The sequence below is a fragment of the Pelmatolapia mariae genome, linkage group LG3_W, assembly GCF_036321145.2.
Source record: "Pelmatolapia mariae isolate MD_Pm_ZW linkage group LG3_W, Pm_UMD_F_2, whole genome shotgun sequence".
NCBI lineage: Eukaryota > Metazoa > Chordata > Actinopteri > Cichliformes > Cichlidae > Pelmatolapia > Pelmatolapia mariae.
Window position 1 is genome coordinate 76950864 of NC_086229.1, and position 22066 is coordinate 76972929.

The window sequence follows — 22066 nt, forward strand, 5'->3', positions numbered from 1 at the left end:
GAGACCATTTCTGATGAGGCTTCAGTGAACAGTAGAGTCAACTGAAGGGCCAGATCCTTTTTCCTGTTTCTTAAGGACATGACTTTCGGATACTGTTCATCTGCTGTAAATAGTTTTTAGGCCTGACACTTCTTTTTTACTCCACTTGTCCAGTTTCCTCAAATTTTTTAAGGACACATGGCATATCTCAGCAAGGTGTACAAAATTTTAGCTGAGATATGCCATGCTGATAGTACTTAGGGAATATTTGCAAAAAAATCATTTTATGACTGTCAAACTGTGCTATCTTTGGCAGCGTTCATGAATTCAGCTAAAGAAATGAGAACAAATAATGCAGTTTTGTGAAAGTCTGCTAGTGACAAAGTACCGAAAGATACAAATATGTCTTTGCTAAGTTAGGGAGCCTTTTTGTGCCTGAATGATTCATTTGTTGGTGTTAACTGGCTTAACAGACAAAAAATCATTCCTGTGAAAAAGGTCAGGTACAGGGACTGGACTGGAAATGAGAGAAAAGGAAACTAGTATCCAAACAAAAACTTCGAAAGACCTCCAGAAAAGCAGAACTATTGCTCAAGAGCACTTTAAAATATTACAAGAAAGCCTGGCTCCTTGGAATCAATATCAAAAGAAATGAGCGGTGACTCAAGATTTTTGCACATTACTGTAAAAATGGAGCCTTTGAACAGAGTTTTCCTCAAAGGTAAGAAGTGTGGCTTACTTTACATGTTTACACAGGGTGTGGTTCAACATTTACATTATTCATATGTGCATGTTTGAGAGTTTTCTTGACAGCCAGTGTTTGTTTCCATGCTGCATACAAGGTGCGGCCAAGGTATTGTCAGAAACCAAACTTCATTTAAATTTGGCCACAATCCTCAGCACTCCCTGTGTATTTTGATGCGCACTGGATCCCTGCCACTGCGTCATGTTGTAACTCACACGCGTTTTGTCTTTGTTAAAGATGACCAAGTCAATTCCAGGAGTCAAGTTTAATGAGCAAGGAGGGTGGGAGTGATGATTTTGTTGGTGTGGCCAAAAAAGTCCTGCCTTTTCATTGACACACACATGCACACTGTTTAACTGGTTTGCGGTAAATGTTCTGGCAAAGGTTACAGCAGAAGTCAGCATTTCAAGTCTGGCCCTAGGTGGTTGTTCATGTTCGTGTTTCATGTTGCACAGCCAAGAAGGAAAAAACCCCAACAAGCACACTGCCAGCCTGATGCACCAGAACCTTTTGATTATATCTTTTATAATAATTTTATGGTGTTTGAATTAAATTGCATTGTATCTGCAAAAAAGTGAAAAGCTCTTCTTTATAAGTAAGAATTCCACCCTCAAATAAATACCATTCATCTGAAACCACCAGTGATTTCCCAAGTGTTACTGTCCAGTTAAGGATTCTTCCAAAGATTTCAATTGCTGTTTTCTGAGTGAACGTCTTGGCCTTATTTGTGGTAAAAACTAAGGTTCAAAATGCTTTATGTGCCTTGGAAATTGCTAACTTTAAAAATAATCGCCTACATTTTCCTGAATGCATTTAAAACCCAAAGTGAGAGGGCATAACAAGAGCAAATGTGTTAAAAGCAACTTTCTGGTTTGAAGTTTTCCAGTTATGTTTGCATATTGGATTCTGTTATATTGCCAGTTCTACCAATTCTTAAAAGAAAAAAAAAAACCCTTCCATTTACTATATAGGTGGATAAATGACTAAATATCAAAGATGCCCTCTTTGTATTCATTTAAAACCATCTCATCTGTCTTCATTTGTGTCATCTAAGGATTTAAATATAGCTTACAACATGCAGTCATATAAAAAAGAAAGTACCTTATTTTTTGGATCATAAGGCACACTAAGCGAAACAGAACAGTCAGATAAGTCAAACTTTACTCAACTCATTCTTCTTGCTTCCTCCACTTCTGTACCATTGATTCATTAATGTTGAATTCTCTCGCAGCTGCTCTATTCCCGTGTTGTTGCAGTATATTAATGACTAACCTCGTATTGTGGATGGATTACCTCAGTTGTTCTCCTGACTGAAGTTTGGTCCGTTTACAGCATCCTGCCATGCGATTGCATTTGTCCCTAACCATCAGGAAACCTCACGTTAACTTTTGTCGAGTCGAAAAAAGTTAGCACTCATCCTCCAGCTTCACTGTGTTTATGTTATGCTAACATAGCTGTGTCGCTAGCGATCACGTAGCACATCGTTATATACCAGCTAGGCCAACTTCAGTAACCCTACAAATGTCACTGCTGTTTAGTTTTCTGTCTTCATTTATGTTGGAAGCGATGGCAGAGCTGTACGTTTTAATTTTTTCAGAAATCTCTCAGTCAGAACATGCTATATCAGGTTTAGGTAGAAACTAGCGAGCTAACTTCATGCTAACTTCTAACTCCGTTACAGCCGTAGCCTTAATGCTCCGACAATCCATTAAGCGGTGCAGCTTCGTAGCTTACCAAAGTTGTACTAAAACATTTTTTGCCAGAATTTTGAGCGCCATGTACTACATAAAATCGGTTCGAGGTCAGTAAGCATAACCAGAATTCATTCATAACGTGCACCGGATTATAAGGCACACTGTCGATTTTTGACAAAATTAAAGGATTTTAAGTGTGCCTTATAGTCAGAAAAATACGGTACACCTCTTTCAGTCCTGCATATACAGTGTTGGGAAGGTTACTTTTAAAATGTATTCCATTACAGATTACAGAATACATGCCCCAAAATGTATTCTGTAACGTATTCCGTTACGTTACTCAATGAGAGTAACGTATTCTGAATACTTTGGATTACTTAATATATTATCATGCTTTTTACAACTACATGAATGTACTATTGCTGTGATTTATTACTGTTACTGAAGGTCCACGGCTCCGAACCGTAGTAAAGGGACCTCTGGCTAAAACGTCGGGTTCGTGTCGGGCTCGTAGCTGAAAACGAGCTTTACTTTGTTGTCTGGGTCGACTTTGCTTGCGAGAGACAGAGAGAGGCGTTGAAAGGCTGCTCCAACGGAACTTATTGTTTCGGAGGAAAACACGAACACAGTGTACAGTCGAGTCTTAATAGCTTACTTACAACTGGGCTCGTCAGGCACTCTTCTTGGCTGCAGTGATTATTATTATATTTACATGCTTCCAGCTCCCGTTTTTGCTCGATGACAACTCGTACTTTTCCTTTTTCTCCCTCCTCGCGCTCACAGACACATAACGGGTATGGCAGTCCATTCTCCCTGCAGCACCGACTACACTGCCCATGAGGCTACATTCTGTAGCATTCTTAGCACAACAACAACAACAAAAAGGCGCTCTCTCACCCAGGAAACACGCAGAGAGAGAGCGTCACCCTGTAACCATGGCAACCGTAACGCTGCCGCCTGGAACAACAGAACATAGCTGTCAAACAAACCCAAACAGTCCTGACCCGCGAGAATATGAAACAGGAAAGTACCGCCGTGTAATCCATTTATTTCAACAAAGTAACTGTATTCTGAATACCACCTTTTTAAACGGTAACTGTAACGGAATACAGTTACTCATATTTTGTATTTTAAATACGTAACGGCGGTACATGTATTCCATTACTCCCCAACACTGTGCATATATTACACCATGTCTATACTTATTTAACATGAGCTGAGACAACATGCAGAATCAGTGTGTGGAAAAACTACATACAGCCTTACTGCTACTTACCCTCTTCCAAATAAGTAAGTATAAGTAGCAGCCAGTTGCTGCTAATCAAATTCACTTAATTAACTGATAATCAATAAGTATGCTTGCCTGTGTAAATGCAGAGGTTTTGAAAGTTTTCTGGTCTGGAGCATTCGGGTTTGTGTTAACACAAAGACAAGAAGGAAAAACATCAGCAATGATGTTGCAACAGTGTCTGCCCATCAATCCAGGAAGGGCTGTAAGGTCTTTTTCAAACACTTTGAAGTCCATCATTCTGAAGTCGAAAACATTCATGACAGCAGCGAATCTTCTCGGGAGTGGACATCCCAGCAAATTCACGTCAAGGTCAGAGAAACAAAAGCTACATCTGAGACTACAGGCCTCAGTTAGCACGTTAAATATTGAAGTTCATGACAGCACACTTCAAAAAAGCCTGAACAAATATGGCTTTTTGGAAGGGTTTCAGGATAAAACCTCTTCTCTTTAAAAAGAACATGGCAGCACAGACTAGGTTTGCAAACCACAAGACTTCTGGAGCAATGTGCTTTGGTAGACAGGACCAAAGTATAGATGTTTGCACCAGCAAAACACAGCACAAATACCTCATAACAACTGTCAGTGAGGATTTTGGGCTTGTTTTGCACCCACAGGACCTGGGCACCTTTGAGTCGACCATGAATCCTCTGTATACCAAAGTATTCGAAAGGCCTTGGCTGAAAGTGGGTCATGCAACAGGACAATGATCCCAATCAATGACTGAAAAAGGAAAGAACTGAGGTGCTGCAATGGTCCAGTAAATGTCCAGACCTCATCCTGACTGAAATCCTGTTATGGGACCTGAGTTTTATATGCAGTAAAAAATAAAATGTGTCTGCTATCAACCTTCATCACAGTAAGTTCTCTACGGTTTTTCAATATCGACCCCTTAAGTGAAAAAAAAGGTTTTCTGTCAAACATCACACTAACTAAACTTGAAGCATTGCGATGTGATATTGATTTTCTGTGTGTAAACAGGAAATTCACTAAACCGCACTACAATATAAGCGTTACTAAATTCTTCTTAACGTGTCAGAGTCGATTCTTTTTTCTTCAGCATAAAAGTTAACAGAGCAACGCCTCCAAGCAGAAATCATACGAGGAGAAGCTTGTATTTTATCAGTCCTCTGGCACATGTTGCACAGCTGTGTCACTCTTTCCGTGTCACGGTCAGATAGCATGTGGCTGCTGGCCTCCACTCTCCTGTAGCTGCTGCTCGAGGCCTTCGAGGCAGACTCTAAAACGCAAAAAGCAGTTCTGTTTAGTCTTTCTGTCTGCTGCAGCCTTGGCGCTGCTTTCTATTTCGTCCCAGTCGCTCTTTTCGTTGCTCCGTATTCGTTCGCATTAGTTAATACTCGTTACACTTGTTTACACATAGAAAGATGGAGAGATAGACTGAGAGCTCCTGCAACTTATCCCAGATGCTTTCCCCAGCTGTAGTGCAAACGAAGGCCGGCGTCAGGCCACTAGCAACCTCGGCTGCTTGTTCCCTGACACTTGGATGCCAGCTCCTCTGTGGTTTCAGCCAATGAGCTCACCCCTCTTGAAAATAACAACAGTGACATCACCGTTTTGGCTCATCACAGCTCCCACCCAGTGAGGAGTCCAAGGTAACCCACAGCGCAGGGAGCAAGAGACTGAAAATGAATGGAAAGGGAAAAAAAGAGGGGGAAATGTTTTTTTTTATTTAAAGGTAATAAGGTTGGTTTTATAGGCAGAAGAAAGGGAAGGAAAAGGGAGAGGCCAGACTGAGGACAGACAACGGAGATATATAAATAGATACACATTTCTCTGGTGACCTAAAATGATGTTTTGGTTCACTCCTTGTCTGCTTGTATTAACATTACATTTTTCTTGGAGAGGGTTTATTTCCAGATCATCTAGACTTTTACTTGCCTGTCGTTCTGTCTTCTTTCCTCCCTTTTTTTTAAAATTGCTAGCATAATATGCACACAGCAGCTGCTGTTCACGACTCTTTCTGAAGCTGATCTTTTGACCTTTCAACATTGACCTAAGCTGGAGTCCCCATCCCCCCCCCCCCCACACACTTTCATTGTTATAGCAGTAAGCCTCAGTCAGACCACCTGACCCACATTTAAAAGGACACTGATCCGAAGTGTGTAAGCAAAGTTACATTGTGCAATAGAAATGTAAGGATTAAATTGCGAAAGGGTAAAACTGGGCTTCATAAGGGGTTAGACCACACTACACTCCATCTATCAATGACTGTATGTGAGTTGTCAATAAAGGAACCAATAAATGATTTAATATCTGACAAGAAAATCTTACTGGTTTATCATGTGTGCAGATGAGCCATCTAAGGCCCCGCTCACTAAGACCTAGACAGTATGAGTATTTTCCCTAATTAGCTGGCGGCTGCTTGCCGGAAATCAAAGTGAAATCGATCCCTAAAGCCACGGTCATGTAGGCCTAGTGACTGGTCAGTGATTCCCACCCCTACTCCCCAGGCAACCGCAGTTCCCTAGGGTGTAGTCCCCAACTAGTTGGCAAGTGGTTGCTGGAGGTTGCTAGGTAGAATTACTCATACTCAGCAAAGAGGTCAAGGTATCTGAGAGTGAAGTAAGCAAAGCACTAAAAATGAATGGTGCTGCTCTGGTCGCTAGCAGATATCCAGAGTTGCCCCGAGTTTGTACAGAAGATGTTGACTTACCTGCAAACACTTTTCAGCTACTACAAAACGCAGCCTTTCAAAATGTGTTGGTTGCAGTGGTAAAGAGGCAGTTTGCAAAGAAAACGCCAACGTCTCACCAAGCAGTTGCAAAACTGTGAAAAGCGCAACACAAACCGTAAATGGAGCCGGTTAACCTTCAAAGTCAACCTTTTGAAACATTGTGGTTTCCGGTTTAGGCACAACTTTTAGTTTGAAGGTGAACATTCTCGGTTTCTGGTTTACGTTGCAATTTTCCAAGTTTCACCACAGTTCGGTGGTCTGTAATATTTCACGCAAATCGGAATCTTTCATGCAAACACGCTGAGAGAACAAGAAACCACTCGCTGAATGGATGAGTAATGCACATTTTTCCTGTTCAATTTCATATAAATGTAAATTAATTTAAACAGCAACAAATCACAATTAACAGTCATCAGGCTGCCAGGTGTTTGTGAACCAGCGTGTTTCAGGAGTTGTGTCCCTTTGTAGAGGTATTTGCTTACTGGGTGGGTGGGGGGTTCAAACATGCTCCTGTGTAGTCCTCTAAAGTCCCAACTGCTTGATGTTGTTGATGCTGTATCAGTTGAATGCTGCCAAGTTGGCTGGAATACTGAAATAACCTCACAAAGTGGCTGTAGTGGACACTTTTCATTGTTTTTAACACTCGGTTTCACTTCAGCTTTTTGTACATTATAACTTTGGTCTTCTCAGCAGCTTGCTGATGGACCAGTAAGCAAGAGTAACCCACACAGCGGTTGTACCAGATGCTTTTGACACAGCCCCCAACTGACAATATATGCTGTCTGCAAGCAGACGGGCAGTCCAAAGCTACCCACGGAGGAACAGCTTTACAGATTTAGCCTGAGGGATGAATAAGATGCAATATCATAGACCAGTAGAGTGCACAGTGGAAGGAGGTCTGAGCAAATGGATGAATCAACAAAACATTGGACTTTGACACAAGAGACCACTGTTTGTTTCTTGTCTCAAACCAACAGTCAGTGCTCGTTATGAAAACTGAGCACCATACATCGGTGTAACCCTAACATGCTTGTTTAAATACAGGCCAGAATATTTCCCTTTCCCATGTCTTTTTTTTTTTTTTTTTGTGGCTAAACCAGTTTGGACCATAGAAAAATATAAAAGTCTCATCTTTCGACAGCCATTTGCAGTGGTTTTAGAGTTCACGAACAAATGTTGTGGCTATATATACATATATGTATATATAGTGGAGTGTGTAGACAAATTAGGTATATTGTCAAATTTAGCTTAACATCCATCTAAACCAGGAAACTGCAGTGTTACTATCTGAACAAAATATTTAAAGATGCTAATATCAGATGCTTCAATCAGAAAAAGGTTAACTGTTGCCTTTTTTTTAGACTGTGCCTTTTAACGCTAACAGCTACTACATATCAAAACCACATACATCGAAGCATATTCTCCCAGTCCGTTGGCCTCAGCCCATACTTGATTATGTTGCAGGCTTCACAAAGGAAGTCAAGTGGGACCATATTCGATCTTGGTAAAGCTTGAGGATTTCTCCAAGATGCCCGCCAACGTGATTTGAATCACCAACCTTGCAGTCACAACCTCACTTCATTAACCTTGAGAGGGTTAATGTCACCCTCTCCACGCAGTGATGTCATGTTCGGTGATGGGGGCGTGGGTGGCAGGGCGCTCTAGAGGGGATCTGTGTGTGCGTGTGTGTGTTTGAACTTAGTAGTAGAGGAAAGGAGGAGGAGGGGGATCCTATTTGTTTGTTTTGCCCTCCAGACGTGTCCGAGAGCAGATTAAAGGATTTAGCTTTGGGGGGTGGCAGGAGGGTTTTAAACCCCCCACTATCTACATGCATTGGCTGATGAACACTCACACACCCCGAGGAGGTCAAAGAAATCAGGAAGTTTTCTTTTGTTTGAGATAAAAGCATCAGAGGCCGGAGATGGATAGCTGGATAGATGCACGGTTAGGGTAGATGAAAATGGTTAGGAGATGAGGTGCTAGAGTTTCATCGCCATCTGATCTTCTCTTATTTAACCCCAAACCCATCTTTAAGCACCAACAGAATTAGGATCCCAAAGTCTTGTAGTTCTGCACGCTCTCGTATGCGATGGCTTTGTTGGTGAATGGGAACTCCCGTGACAGCAGGTAAATATTGTCTTCTTATTACTTCATATATTTTAATTTTACTTTAGACTGCTGTTTAAAGGACTATAATTTGTTATGCTCGCTCTAAAATGTCTTTCTGAGAGCTGTAGTCACATATAGTCTATTTAGGCCAGCTGATTAATTGACTAATAACTGCCACCACACATATGTTGCAGGCTTTGTCCTTACTGTAAAATGAATGCAAAGCACCTCACCACCACCGCCACCTCCACGCAGCGCCAGCCTGCCACGCGCACATGCAGGCTGTGTATGTAATTTTCTGTGGGCTTCAGAGGAAGGGGGTGTGGTTGGGAAGGGAGAGGCGACGAAGGGGGGGCGCAAAGGGCAAACAAACGAATGAACGCCAAGCTCAAATTCAACCGCAGGTTGGCGAGGCTGAGCCCGGGGACTACCATGGTGTGGCTCTTTTGTAATGTATATCAAGTTCACCAAGGGCCTTTTCATCTGACAGGCCATTGTTAAGGAGCACTAGCCAGCGTTCCACTCCCCTCTTAACCCCACCCACCCGACACGGGAGCAGGTTGGCTTGCAATTGTTTTATGGAAATGCACGCGGGCCTGGCCGGGTGTCTGTCAGGCGAGGACGGCAAGGGTGGGGTGGGGTTTGATTTTGTGTCTGTGGATGTGTGTGTGTGTGTCTGAGTGTGAGTAGGTGGGGGGGTTAGCGAGGGGCAGTGGGGGTGGATGTGACGCCGACCCCAGCGAACGCCCCTGACCCCGAGCAGATGGCGAGGCAGGGTCTCTCCGCTGAGCCAGAATTAATAGCGTGTGCCATGTCACATTGTCTGAGACAGGCCTGACTAAAACTCCACCCCCCCCCCCACTTCCATCCTGATTTTTGCACCCCCTCCACCCCACACACACACACACATATCTGTTTGTATATCTGCTTCACCATTTCTTTCTGCTTGCCCCCCTCCTCTTCCTTAAATGTCCCCTCCACCCTGTTCTCCTTCTGGATCTTTTTTTTAAATTTTTTTTACCTCCAACACATCACTCGTCTCTTCCTCCTCCACCCACCCATCATCCACAATCTTCTCCAGCTTCCCCACAGAGTGCTTACTCTTCCAGGCACTCGTTTGCTCATTCATTCACTCATTCATTTATTCACGTGCGCCTCATTCATCCCTCTTTTTAACAGACACTCATTCACAGGTTTGCCCACTCGCCGAGGCTTTATTGGAGGACAATTAAGGCACCTGCGTTTCTAAAGCTCCCCCACTGAATGCCTGCCACCCCATTTCCTCACCCGTCTGTTCACACTACTACTACTGTTCCCTCGCTCGCTTGTTCTAATATCCGGCCTCGCTCGCTAATGTACAGTGTCGCTGGCTCGGCCCAATCGCTCGCCGTCATTCAGTCACGCCATATAAATGCAGGCAGAGGATCACTTCCATTTATGCTGAGGCCACTGAAAGCTTTTCAAAGATGCATCCCAAAGTGAATACATCTGAAAGTGTTGGTATCAAATTGCCCTGCAGATGGGAGAAGTGGTGATTTATGACTGCCGTGTGATGGATTTATGAGAATCTTGATTTACTGGTGCATAAAAACATTTTCGCAGTGAAAATCTACTTGCAGGTGTTGCACCAAGTGGCCTTCACGGGGCCAAAATGGGGTTTAGCAATTTTATTATGTATTGCAAACACGCACATTGCTCCAAGCGTGAGGCTGTCTTATCAGACCTTATCTACTTTGTTTTGTCATGCTGTACACATAAAAAAGGTTTCACCCCTCTTTTGGTCAAAGGTGTTATCTTGGACCGTTCCCCAGCTGGTTGCTGAGTAGTTGTAAACCCCAGTCACGGCTCGCCAGGCGCAGCATGCTTGTAAAATGTGTATTTACAGTAAACAGTCTTTATTTGATGTTTTTGACTCCAGCCAGACAGCTTCCCAGTTGTCTTCCTTCCGCTCATGTCCTGCCGTCACTGAAATGGGGAAGATCGTGATTACTAAATTCAACACAGCTGCCCTGCCAGCCTTCCCGGCACTGCCCCTCGAGTCCGCTGCACCACCCCTTCCCTGCAGCGGAGTCAAAGACCACACCTCTGCCACAGTAGTGCTGGAAGTTAATGTCTGTCACTTGGTGAAATCTGTCATAAAAAGGGTCCTGCACCAAAAACCTTGTTGCAACAACGACCGTTAATATTTGCCTTGAAAGTAAAAGTTGAGCCTTTTTAAAAATGTCGTTTGCAGCGGTTTTTACTCTGAAGGCAAACGCGCTCTGTTTCCAGTTTGTGTTGTGTTTTTATCAGTTTCACTATTGCTTGGCGAGCAGTTGGTGAGCGTTTGCAGACAAGGCAGCATCTTCCATGCAAACTACTGGTGACCATGGCAACCTGTTAGTGACTAAAGCAATCGTAAGGAGGTTTTTTCCTCTTTGCAATTTAATTTCTCATCAGCGGGTTGCCGAATAATCACTTTTCCATAGAGACCAGTGACTATAAGGGGGTCAGTGACCAGTTTCTATGCCTGCATGATTCGGCCTTAGAAATCAATGAGTACCACCATCTCCAAACCATCATAGCAGGTCTCATTACCTCTAAACCGAAAACAAGACTTAGCACTGAAGTCATCATGTTGACTGTTTATTGTGAAAATGATAACACCCTTTTTGGTTTAGTGTGAGCATGCTAAAATTAGCTCATTCGCACTAAACACAAAGTGCAGCTGGTGCTGCTGGAATTTTAATAGATTTGAAGGCATTGAAGTTGATGCTAGTCCATGCAGCAGTTGTTAAAACAGAGTCTAAAGCTGCTCGACTTACAGACCGACTGACCCGCATTGCCTTCCATGGAGCCGTGCCACTACGTTGGCTAAAATCCACACCCATGCCGTGCTGCCTGTCAGAATGCGGATGTTCACTATCTAGTGTGTGGGTGTGGAACGATCACAAATATTTGCAGGGTCTTTCTCTTTCTCTCTCTTCTCTCCTGGAGCAGCAGGGTGGCTGCCAGGAATTGGACAGAGGGTCAGGGGTATGATCATCCCCCCCTCCGTTCCTAATCACCAGTCCTCTTCCTGCCCCTCAGCTCCTCTCCAACCCCTGCCTCCATTCTCTCTATCGGCCCCCAGACGGATAGCTGGGAGATGGAGGAGGGAGGGAGAAAGGAGCACAGGGTCACGGCCCCAGCGGTGCAGCCACTTGGCCAGAGATTGTTTGTGAGTGTGCGCATTTGGATGCTCCATGTGTGGGCGTGTGTGCAGCTTGCACTGACTGTATCACCTCTTCCTTTTTGTGTGTCAGAGATTTTTTTTTTCCAGCTTAATTTTTGCGGACAAGGCAGGCGCTGCAAAATGTTTTCTGATGTGCGAATACATTTGTGCGAGCGTTCGTGTGGAGACAGAGAAGAAGAGAGAGAGAGTGTGGGCGTCAAGGAGGCAAAGGTCAAGGTTTGAGAGGTTCACTTGGCTGAGGTTTGTTCCCTCCAAAACCCCCACCAGCCAAATATGCTGCAGTTAACAAAGTAAAGCTGTCTGTCTAAACACGATCTACTAAACAATTGCAATACTAGCCCAGACTTTTTTAAGTCATGTAAATATACAATATATCATGTTTTACAAGTTCACGAGTGCACGAGGAAGAGGAAGCTGGGAGCAAACGTACACGGATATTCGTTTAAGAATCACTGGAGCAACTGATATTTTTCGTCTTGCAGAAACAATCCATTTGAGATGTCCTCAACAAACAAAAAATGCACTTCTTTGAGGTTTGGGCTGAGCTGAGCAAGAGTACTTTGTGCCCACTAATAACTGTCTATCAATCTTTTTGTCATGATATAATACCGCCTGTCACTTGCTCTTGTTAAAGAAACATTAACATTGTGTATTGTAACATTATCGGGCTGCTTCTGCTATGAGCCTTCACCACGCTTTGGCCTTAGAAGTCTTAACTGACGAGGGCGGCAGGCCAAGCTAAACGAGTCACGGTCCTAGTTTACTGAATGTGAATATATCCCGGGAGGTTTTTCACAAAGTGGAGAGCCTTACTTTTGTTGGAAGCTTCTATTGTTATGACATTTTTGACCCTGTTCCTGATTAGTCTCTTAAGGGTTTGCATTTTGGAGACGTTTCGGCTCTTTTTCTGGCAAAGAACGTCGCTGGCTTTGGCCTAGCCGACTGTGATACTGGATCCGTAGGCTCAGAAGATGGTGTTTCAACCACATCCTGACAACAAACAAAGTAGCTCGTGTTGAAGTTAGAGTATTTTTGCAGCATATACTCCTTACATCTTCCATAAATCATGCTTTTGATCCACGCGAGGGGGTCAAGAAGAGATTCGTTTCGGGGCTGCACGCATCGATTCAGATTTTCTGAGGTGGAACGCGGCCGTCACTCACATCCATAGAAGCTTTGCATCGCAGCTAAATCGCCAAAGAAGGTGTTGTTTGGATGTTTATGATGAACATCCTGACATTTGAAACAATTAAGTTGAGCTATTTGAGATTTCTGACTCCTATTTTGATTTGTGAGTCATTCATTGAAAGTTTTTATGACTTATTACAACACACACGCTATATTATTACACACACTTTTGGGTTCCTGGCTGTCGTCTCTTTACTTAACAGCTCCTCTTGAGGAACAAGGATTTATGCTTAATAAAACGGCTTATGGGAGTCTCAGCGGTAGTTGTTGAGGGGCTGAATTGCAGTACACATTTACTTTCCTCACTAACAGTCCCTTAGCTAGACTGAGAGCTGGAACCGGCAACCTTTAGGAAGCCTGCTTGGCTGACTTTGTAGGATCTTGTGCTTGTAATCCCTAAAAGAGCAACTAAAATGTCAGCTTACTATCTTTATTTCCAAGAATGATATGATAGGGTAAATATTTATCCCAAAGAGATGGAAATTGGATATGGTTAGCTGAGCTTAGCATGACCAGAAATAGGGGAAACAGCTAGCATGCCATTTTATCCACACAGGACAAGTATATTCCTGTCACTGATTAGCTTTTCCTGCTATAGTTTACCATTTTTCCAGCTTGCTGAATGATAATATATGATGATGTTTCAATCTTCTCAGTAGAGGTGAACCAGTCAGTTAGCTTAGCTTAGCATGAAGACTGGAAAAGGGAGGAGAGGCCAGGTAGACACTCAGTAAATGCAAAGCTTCTCAAGAAATAGTCTGAGGATTAGCAGGATTAGAGGCTTAGTGAGGCAGTTTCAGGTATACCTGTGGGTTTTGTGAAGGTGGTTCACTTCTTATTGGGATACATCAGAATGTAAAAGAAGCCAGGTCAAATATATACTGGGTATGCTGACAATGCGACATTATTACATTTCAGTTCTTGCATAGATTGAACATCCATCCATCCATTTGCTGTGGCCACAGCCGTCTCAGCAGAGACCTTACACCAACCTCTCCCCAGGCACTTTCTCCAACTCTTCCATGGAGTCATCAAGGCACTCCCAAGCCAACCAAGAAATGCAATCTGTCCAGCATATCCTGGGGCTCGTCTGGCACCTCCTCCTAGTAGGACATCCCTAAAACACCTCACCTAGTATGTGCACAGCAAGCATCCTAGTCATATGCCCACACCACCATAAATTATTCATTTGATGGTTCCTAAAAGACCGAGGTCTTTACACTGAGGGCAACTGTGGCTCAGGTGATAGAGTGGGTCTACCAATAAGGAGGCTGATGGATTGATCCCCAGCTCTTCCAGTCCATCTGCCAAAATATCCTTGGGCAAGATACTAGATGCTACTATTCGGGAAAGATCAGGTTTCCTCCAATTTTTCTATCCGATAGAAAGCGTGACTGGGTGAATGAGACATGAGGGGGGCTCACATTGGTGCAGCTTGCAGCCGACAGTGAAGCAGCAGGAATGAGAATTAGCGCCTCGAATCAGTGACAAAAAAGGCAGAATGTCCCCAGAGTGATCTGCCTTAAGTGGAGGAGTTTAAGTATCTTGAAGTCTTGTTCTTGAATGATGATGCGGAAAGTGTAACAATCTGTTGTGGCAAAGACAGAGATGAGAACGACTGCTAAGCTGTATTTAAAATACAGATTAAAAATGTGTTCAATGCTAATTAGACTGGTTGTTATATAGCCACCCTTATTTTTGTACTAAGCTTTTGGTTGATGGACTTTACACTGTTAGAATGAGGTAGACTAGTTATTATCACCATTAACGTTAGCCTTTTAGCTAAATGAAGCTAACTAAATGCTATTTTCAGACAACCGTGTGAGATCGGAACAACTTTCCTTTATTAGTACGCATACTTAGGATCCTTTTATGCTTGAGGAAAACTTTAAAGGTGTGTAAAAGTGAAAAGAACTTGCAGGTGATTGAAAAAACTTTTTTCCCTCCTTAGGCATATGAACAAATAACTCTACATGATGAATGAGCCACATTTTCTGTTGAACGTAGCCTACAGTAGCCTGACCGTTCCCATTATGTCCTATTTAGGCTGCTGCAGAACTCCCTCAGCATTATTCTGAGTAGCAATAATATGTCATTATAAAATGTGTTTCATATACAGAAAAGGGCAAAATATATGTTTGGATGCTTTGATTAAACCCATTGGCATGCATCAATATTCCGAATATTCCCCTCTGACATTGTCACGTTTTCCACCAGACAGTCTTGACTTTCCATAACATAATGCATTCGGCATGTTTTCAGAGCTCACAGTCAGCTCTGCTTTTTTAATCAAAGCACAATACCCCGAGGCAAATGCTGATTTAAAAAGATGGCGACAAGAAACAAAGCCAAGCCGGCCCAGAGCGAGGCTCACATAACTTTTTATGAGAAAGCCTTCCCTCTGGTGAAAACAAGAATGAAATCCGCTGTGCGCGACCCACAACAAGATGATCATCAAAGTGCCATGGCTGCAACGGTGATGTAACTCCTCAGGTAACGGAGCAAATGCGCTATTTTTGCTGATAACCATCACACTAATGGATTTATGGGTCTTTGTGACTGTGTCATGCTTGTGAAAGTCTGTAATCTAGCTCTATTACAGCATGTGCGAGAGGATAATTAATGAATACGCGCTGTGGATTTCTGTGATCGCTCTTCATTATAAATTGGGAATGTGATCAGTTATCAGACAAACAATAGATCATAAAGGCTCTTATTAAACCCATAAGCCCTGGATTGTGTTTCTTAAAGCAGTGGTGTAAGTCAATCATATAACATTTCTTTTCTCCTTTTTTTTCCCTATGTGATATCCAAGCTGTGGGTTAAGGAAGTGTCAGAGCTGCCAGATAGCGTGCCTGTGCAGTTCTCGCCCCACATACGTTTGGCAGCTTGAACTCGCCGTGAACCGTTCAGAGTCCAGGAAAGGGGAAACGTCTCTTTCCTCATGCCTCCCATTCGCCTCTTTCTTTCAGAAGAGCGGGCTTGCAAAACAGGCCCTTCAGCTCCCTTGACAGTCTGCAAACTTATCACCCTGTCGTTCTCTGCAAAAAGCAGTCGGGCACTGCGATGTCTTTGGGACCTAATTGTAATGACAGTCATGTGATAAAAGTGAGGAGGCTTTGAGTGGAAGGGCGAGAGGGGGAGAGAAGGCGCGCCCCTTACTCGGACACATCGTCCTTCCCATTTGTCAAACTGTCTGCCCTCGTCCGCCCCAGGCTTTTCCCATGAGGCCTCGGCAGCGAGACAGATGGACCTGACGGATGGACGAATAGACAGGGAAGCCCTTTTCTTGCTGTGAACTCAGACTCACACGAGCCAGAGTTGATCAGTTTGTAATTTTTATTCTTGCGATAACGCACAGATGAGTTTGTTTACAGCAGTAAGTGGACTTTTCCTGCAACCGAGTCCATCCTTCATGTCCGCATCCATCAGCTCGCGTGTCTTACATCTGACCCAGTGTCTCTCGGCCCACCTTCCTCTGTCTGTCGCTGCTTTGCACTTCTACTGTGCTGTAGCGTGTCAGGAAGTTTCACCACCCCGGCTGTAATGACTAAGTCAAAGAGTTGCTCGTCAGGAAGCTCGATCTGCACTTCCCTAATTGGTTCACTTTCTCTCTCGCGCTTTGTTCGACTCTTCACATCTGCTGATAAAAATCATTTCCCTATTTTATGGCTTCTTCTTTTTTTTTTCTTATAAGTGTTAGTAGGGCTTCAGCTTAGTAGGATAAGCTGGATGTGAAAATTGGCCAAACTCACAGAACAATAACACGTTAATTTTGCAATTTCAGCTCAGTACTCAAAGGAAGGGGAATTATGAGACTTTACTGTCGATTGGTGCAACACCACCCTTCAGCCCAAACCGTTCAGACTGCGGCGCTGATGGGATGATGTACGAGTTAGTGGCGTTTCCGCTGGGGACTAGGATTTCTCTCGCCCTCTATCTCAATCTGTCTTTCATTCTGAGCCACAAGCTTAAAGCAGTCAAGTGCGGGGATTTATAGACCTGAGGCTTACGGCTTAGTCATGATTGCCTGAATTGGCCCTGGCTCTGGTAAAATAAATGGTTTTTCACTCCTAATGAGAGAACGGGACATGGAGGGGAAGGAGGAAATTGAAATGATGAAGAAAAATGATCAAGAATCCGAAGCTTGGAGCAAGAGAGAAACATGTATATGACAGGAAAAAGCCTTAAAATTGTGTTTGCAAGTGGCCTTTTAAATCGAGTTACATTTAAAGAGAACCAGGAAAGGTCAAAGTTCAGACTTCGAAGTTTTGGAATTGCTAATACCACTAAAATGTAAAAGTGAAGTAGCTTCTTCTCTTTTTCTATTTGACTCCTATTTTCTCTGAAAACTGTAGTTGCTCTTTTTTTTTTTTTTCTTTTTTTTTTTTTTAGCTTTTTTTCCTTTTACTGTGTTCAGCTGTAAAACATTTGAGGAAACTTTATGCTTCCCCATTCAGCTCTGAGTGTAACTGGAGGTTCTCGGATGGCTATAAAAAAAAAAAGAAGGAAAGGAAAAATGGTTGAGGGCAGGATGAGGTCCTCGTCTCTGAGGTCTCTGCGTCTTCATAGAGCGGGCTGCAGGCCAGGCACACTCTATGCAACTCTTTAACTCGCCCTCCTTTTTTCTCTTTCTCTCTGGCAGAACAGTGAAGCTCCGTAAAAATGAATTATGCATATGAAAGATATGAAATGGGTAGATTTATACAGTGTACGCTGGGGGATATCACATCTGCTACTTTACACAGAGAATCTGTTTGGTGGTGCTGCGCACTGACACTGATAGGTTATCTGTCACGGACAGAGGTGAGCAAAAACTGCTATTTCATGCGCTCACACTTTGTTGATTTCTTCTTGATTCGTATCATATCTCACAGTGAGCGGAATAGTTTGATATTTTGGAAACTGTTTGCTTTAACAGTTCATTGAAAAGATACCACGCTCATGTTCCTGTGCTGCCTCTGTAGCTGGAGCCAGCAGCCGGTTAGCTTAGCGCAGAATAAAGACTGTCTAAGAGACTCATATAATGCAGGTACTGAGGACTTTATATCGCCAATGTCACCAATTTAGTGTCCTATCAACAACCCGTTTCGTGATGTCACAGTGGCCTTTGACTGACAGACTGTATATAAAAGATGGTGGTAGCCAACACAGCATCACCAACTGACTCTGAAGCCTCAGTTTTAGCATTTGGACATCATAGTGGAGCCAGACAGCCTAGCGTGGTCAGAAGTGTGCATTCACATAAAAAATACAGATATCTGCTAATCAGCAGGCAGAAATAACATATCACTGATATATAAAAGGTCTTGGGTGGTCTTTCAGTAAAATTAAGTGCACAGCAAGATGTATTATTTGTCAGGTAATTACCATAAAAAATACTTCAAAAATCACCACTGCAGAGGTAAAGCCCAGCATGCAGATGCTGTCAGTCTAAGCAAGCGTGCTCCTAGCAATGTCAAGTCTTAATAAAATTTAAAAAGGTGAGCTATAAAGGTAGCGCTGAGATTTGGTGGTTAGCACTGTTGCCCTACAGTGAGATGGTCCTCTCTGTGTGGAGTTTGCATAGTTTTCCTGAACCGTCCTGAGCCAGAAGTACCGGGAGAACTACATCTAATGTGGAGGAGTAGTGGCACTATACCAAGCTCTGCCTCCTGGACTCAAGTGTTAAGCTCTGATTATATTTTTCACACCGTGAACCAATCCACTACTGTCACTTTGGTTTGAGTGATGCAAGGTTCATCATTAAACGCGGAGTGCAATGGTTTGAGTGGAAGTGGATGTCCATGTCTGTGTCAACAATAGAACATAATCAACGTTTTAGCCCTGCAACAGACCGGCGGCCTATCCAGGGTGTATCCCGCCTCTCACTTCATGACTTTTGGTTGCCAGACTCCAGGGGTCTGGCAACCCTGAACTGGATGGAGGACATGGACGGATGAATCCATTCACTTTCTTTCCAAACTGCTTAGACTACCATGACCTGGATGACTGAGAACCTATACAGACATGTTTATGTCTCCTGCAACGTCTGACATCTTAACGTTTAACTAACTCACGTTTGAAGCCTGCCTCAAGTGGCCATTTGAGGAAATGCACTTGTTTGCAATTCTTCATTTCAAAACAACTTAAAAATCCCTCAAAAACTAATGTTAAGTTGATATTTTAATCAATAAAAAACAACTAACTGTAAAAACTCAAATATAAAAAGATGAACATATTTCCCAATATATTAAATTACCCATCTGTCATTACCCATATATTTGAATACCTTAACAAACAATTGCCAGATGGATTATTTACTGACCTTTTTGACAAATAAAAAAAAAATTAAATATTAATTTGGATATATGAGTTTTAATCTGTATCATATTTGCGACATTCAGATTTTTATTTTTTTTTGGGTGGGGTGGGGTGGGGGGGTGTCATACTGACAATTCCAAAAGCCTCAAAAACTGACAAAAAAGTGTATTGAAAGAGATACACTTGACATTACAAGGTTAAGAAAAAGCTTTAAGCTTAAGTTTAAACTAGTTTCCTTAAAAATATTATGTGCATTTACACATAACAGCAAATCTCCCAAATATCCCTTTGGTGTTTGTCTATTTTTTTTCTTCTTTTTGATCTTCTTCATTCACCCAAGAGCCACTTTTTCCACACAAAACAGCCAGAGGCAGATCACTCACACAACATCTAACAACCGAAAGCATTGACTTGCCATCGGTGTGGTCTCAGAAGCCTTCGTTTCCTCTTTGAAGTTGGAAAAATTCCCACCAGAAGTCACTTGTTAGCTGAACAAAGATCCCAAACAGATTTAAATGAAGGCTGTATGGGCACAAACACACATGGGGATGGGGACCTACATGAAGGTTTATGGCTCTTAGACCCCCTCCCAGATAAACAAGAATGGCTTGACCTGTTTGTTGTGGGGATGGTATAACACACAAACTGTTGGAAATGCACTTGAGGGAGGGGTGGAGTAGGGGCAGAGGCAGACAAGAAAAAAAAAAGCGGGGGGGCTAATAAAGCTTATGCCACATTTGCAAGCATGATCATTCTAAATAATAGCCTCCTTTGTATTTTGGGCTGAGGTTTGGTGTGGAGGGTGGTCATGGGACTGCCCAGTGTGATAGCAATGCACTAATCTTCTCTGTATGGCCCATTCGCATGTGTTCACGCAATTGTTTCCACATTCTAAACAGGGACTGTAATGTCACCCAAGGGAATTGTATATTTGGGACGTAGAAACCCTCCATTAATTTCTACTCCCATTTAAAGTCAGGGTACCCTTGCAGGCTCGTCACTTCTCATGTTTGCTGTCTGCAGTCAGCTGGGGAGCATATATGGATGACATTTTGGCTTGTAATTGCACACAGCTGTAAACGCAGAGACTCCACATAGAGACAGGATGCCTACAACAAAATGCGCGTGAGCCTGGGAAAACAAAAATCAAGGCTTTCCTCACCACTAACGTTTTTCCCCCTCTCAAACCAATCGGTGCCGTAATTTATTACCCGGTAAACACGTGGGAATAGTATTTCAGCGCCACAAGATAAACAAGTACTCGATTTCACGCATATCTCGCGATAGGGGACGCTCCCTCTGTGCTCGCCTATTGTGAGAGTTTTCCAATTCTCGCGTGAATTCGGAAGTTTCCCACGCCTGTTGTTGTGGCGTCTGCCCTTTTCGCTCACTCTCTCTCTTTCAGTGAGTGTGTGTGTGTGTGTGTGTGTGTGTGAGAGAGAGAGAGAGAGTGTGTATGTGTTGCTGTTACCCGCCGCCTCCCCTTTTTTTCTCTCCGTCTTCCTCACCCACCCCCTTTTCTCTCCGTCTCCCTCGTCCCTACACCTCCAGTCCTGCTCCTGTTGTCTCGGCGGATTGTTGGGCTGTGGGAGAGAAGGGGATATCGCGAGTATTGGAGTTTTGGTGAGAGTTTGTGGAAGATGGCGCCTGTTGTGACAGGGTGAGTCTGAGATTCGGGGCGGTGGGGAGCGGAGTTGATAAGAATATAACTTATTGCCATGAAATAGCTCACTTTTAACCCACGCGTTGTATCACCGGGCACACTGCACGTCCTCTGGCCGATGGTTTAGTACCCAGAAGCCGTTTCTTTGTGTCAGTGTCTTTGCGTGCGAGTGTTTTCCCCCCTCTTTGACCAGTTACTTGCTTGAGCTGACTGTTGCTGCAGTGTTTTGTGAGCTAGCCCCTCTGCTAAGCGATACTTCACCCCCGGTGGTCCTTTTCTCCCAGACAACGGCGAACTGTTAGCTGCCAGGCTAAACAGCTAGACATGTTTGCGGGAGTAATTTGACGCCGATATTGCCGTTTTGTTTGAACCCCACCGACCGGGCTCACACTGAGAGCTCTCGTTTTAATTCCTCGCCCTGTATTTGTTTTCGAAACGTGCTCAACATCCAGCTAGCCGGGGCAGCACGCTTACGAATCGGGACTCACGACTCAACGCGGCTAGCTGTCCGATAGTGGACGCTAGCTAGCGGTGTTTGACTGAAACACGTTGCGGTTTTTGTGGCCAAACTGTTCGTTTAGCATCGGTTTTTAAAACACCGTTGGCGCCGTGGTTTTCGCTTAATACGGCGTGTTAGCCGTCAATATTGAAGCTACCCCCCACACATACATATACACACACACACACAGTGTATAGCATGTACTTTTATGACTTCAGCTCTCTCCAAGAAGTGTAACACTGTTGTATTTACTACATAAACAGCGACGTGGCTCTTATGAAAACCTAGTTCTCAAATGTGGAGTGCATCTAAGGACAAAATGCACAGCTCATGGCCATGTGTTTTTTAACCCCATCATCGCTGAAAAAAATTGTCTATTTTTCTCCAGTTAACCCGAGTGATCGGTCTAGTTTGTCTTATTTATCATATCTGTGTGACAGCTGCGACTTTTTGCTAATCTGCAACGACAGCCCTAAATATTAGACGCCCATCTTCTTAAAGTCATAAAGCGTTGTGTGTAACAGTCAAATGTAATGTTTTTGTATTTCCACCTTGAAAATTTGTACATTTCCTAGTTTTATAACTGGGTATAGTTGGCGAGGATTGAATAATTGCAGCATCTCCATGCTTTTAATAGGAAATGTGACTTGCTTAACATTTTCAAACATCCATTGATCTGAATGTCGCTG

General features: G+C 43.3%; 1 protein-coding gene across 2 annotated transcripts in view; it reads left to right on the forward strand.

Annotated features, from left to right (window-relative positions):
• Positions 1–8460: 8460 nt before the first annotated feature.
• Positions 8461–22066, forward strand: part of rbpjb (recombination signal binding protein for immunoglobulin kappa J region b) — a 65028-nt gene continuing 51422 nt past the window's right edge. The window contains exon 1 of one of the 2 annotated variants that reach the window (XM_063469923.2): positions 8461–8528. In XM_063469923.2, the coding sequence (XP_063325993.1) occupies positions 8491–8528 (38 nt within the window). In that variant the 5' untranslated portion in view covers positions 8461–8490. Of the gene's footprint in view, positions 8529–20661; positions 20876–22066 lie in introns of those variants that run through there. The other variant, XM_063469926.1, reaches the window with a different exon arrangement.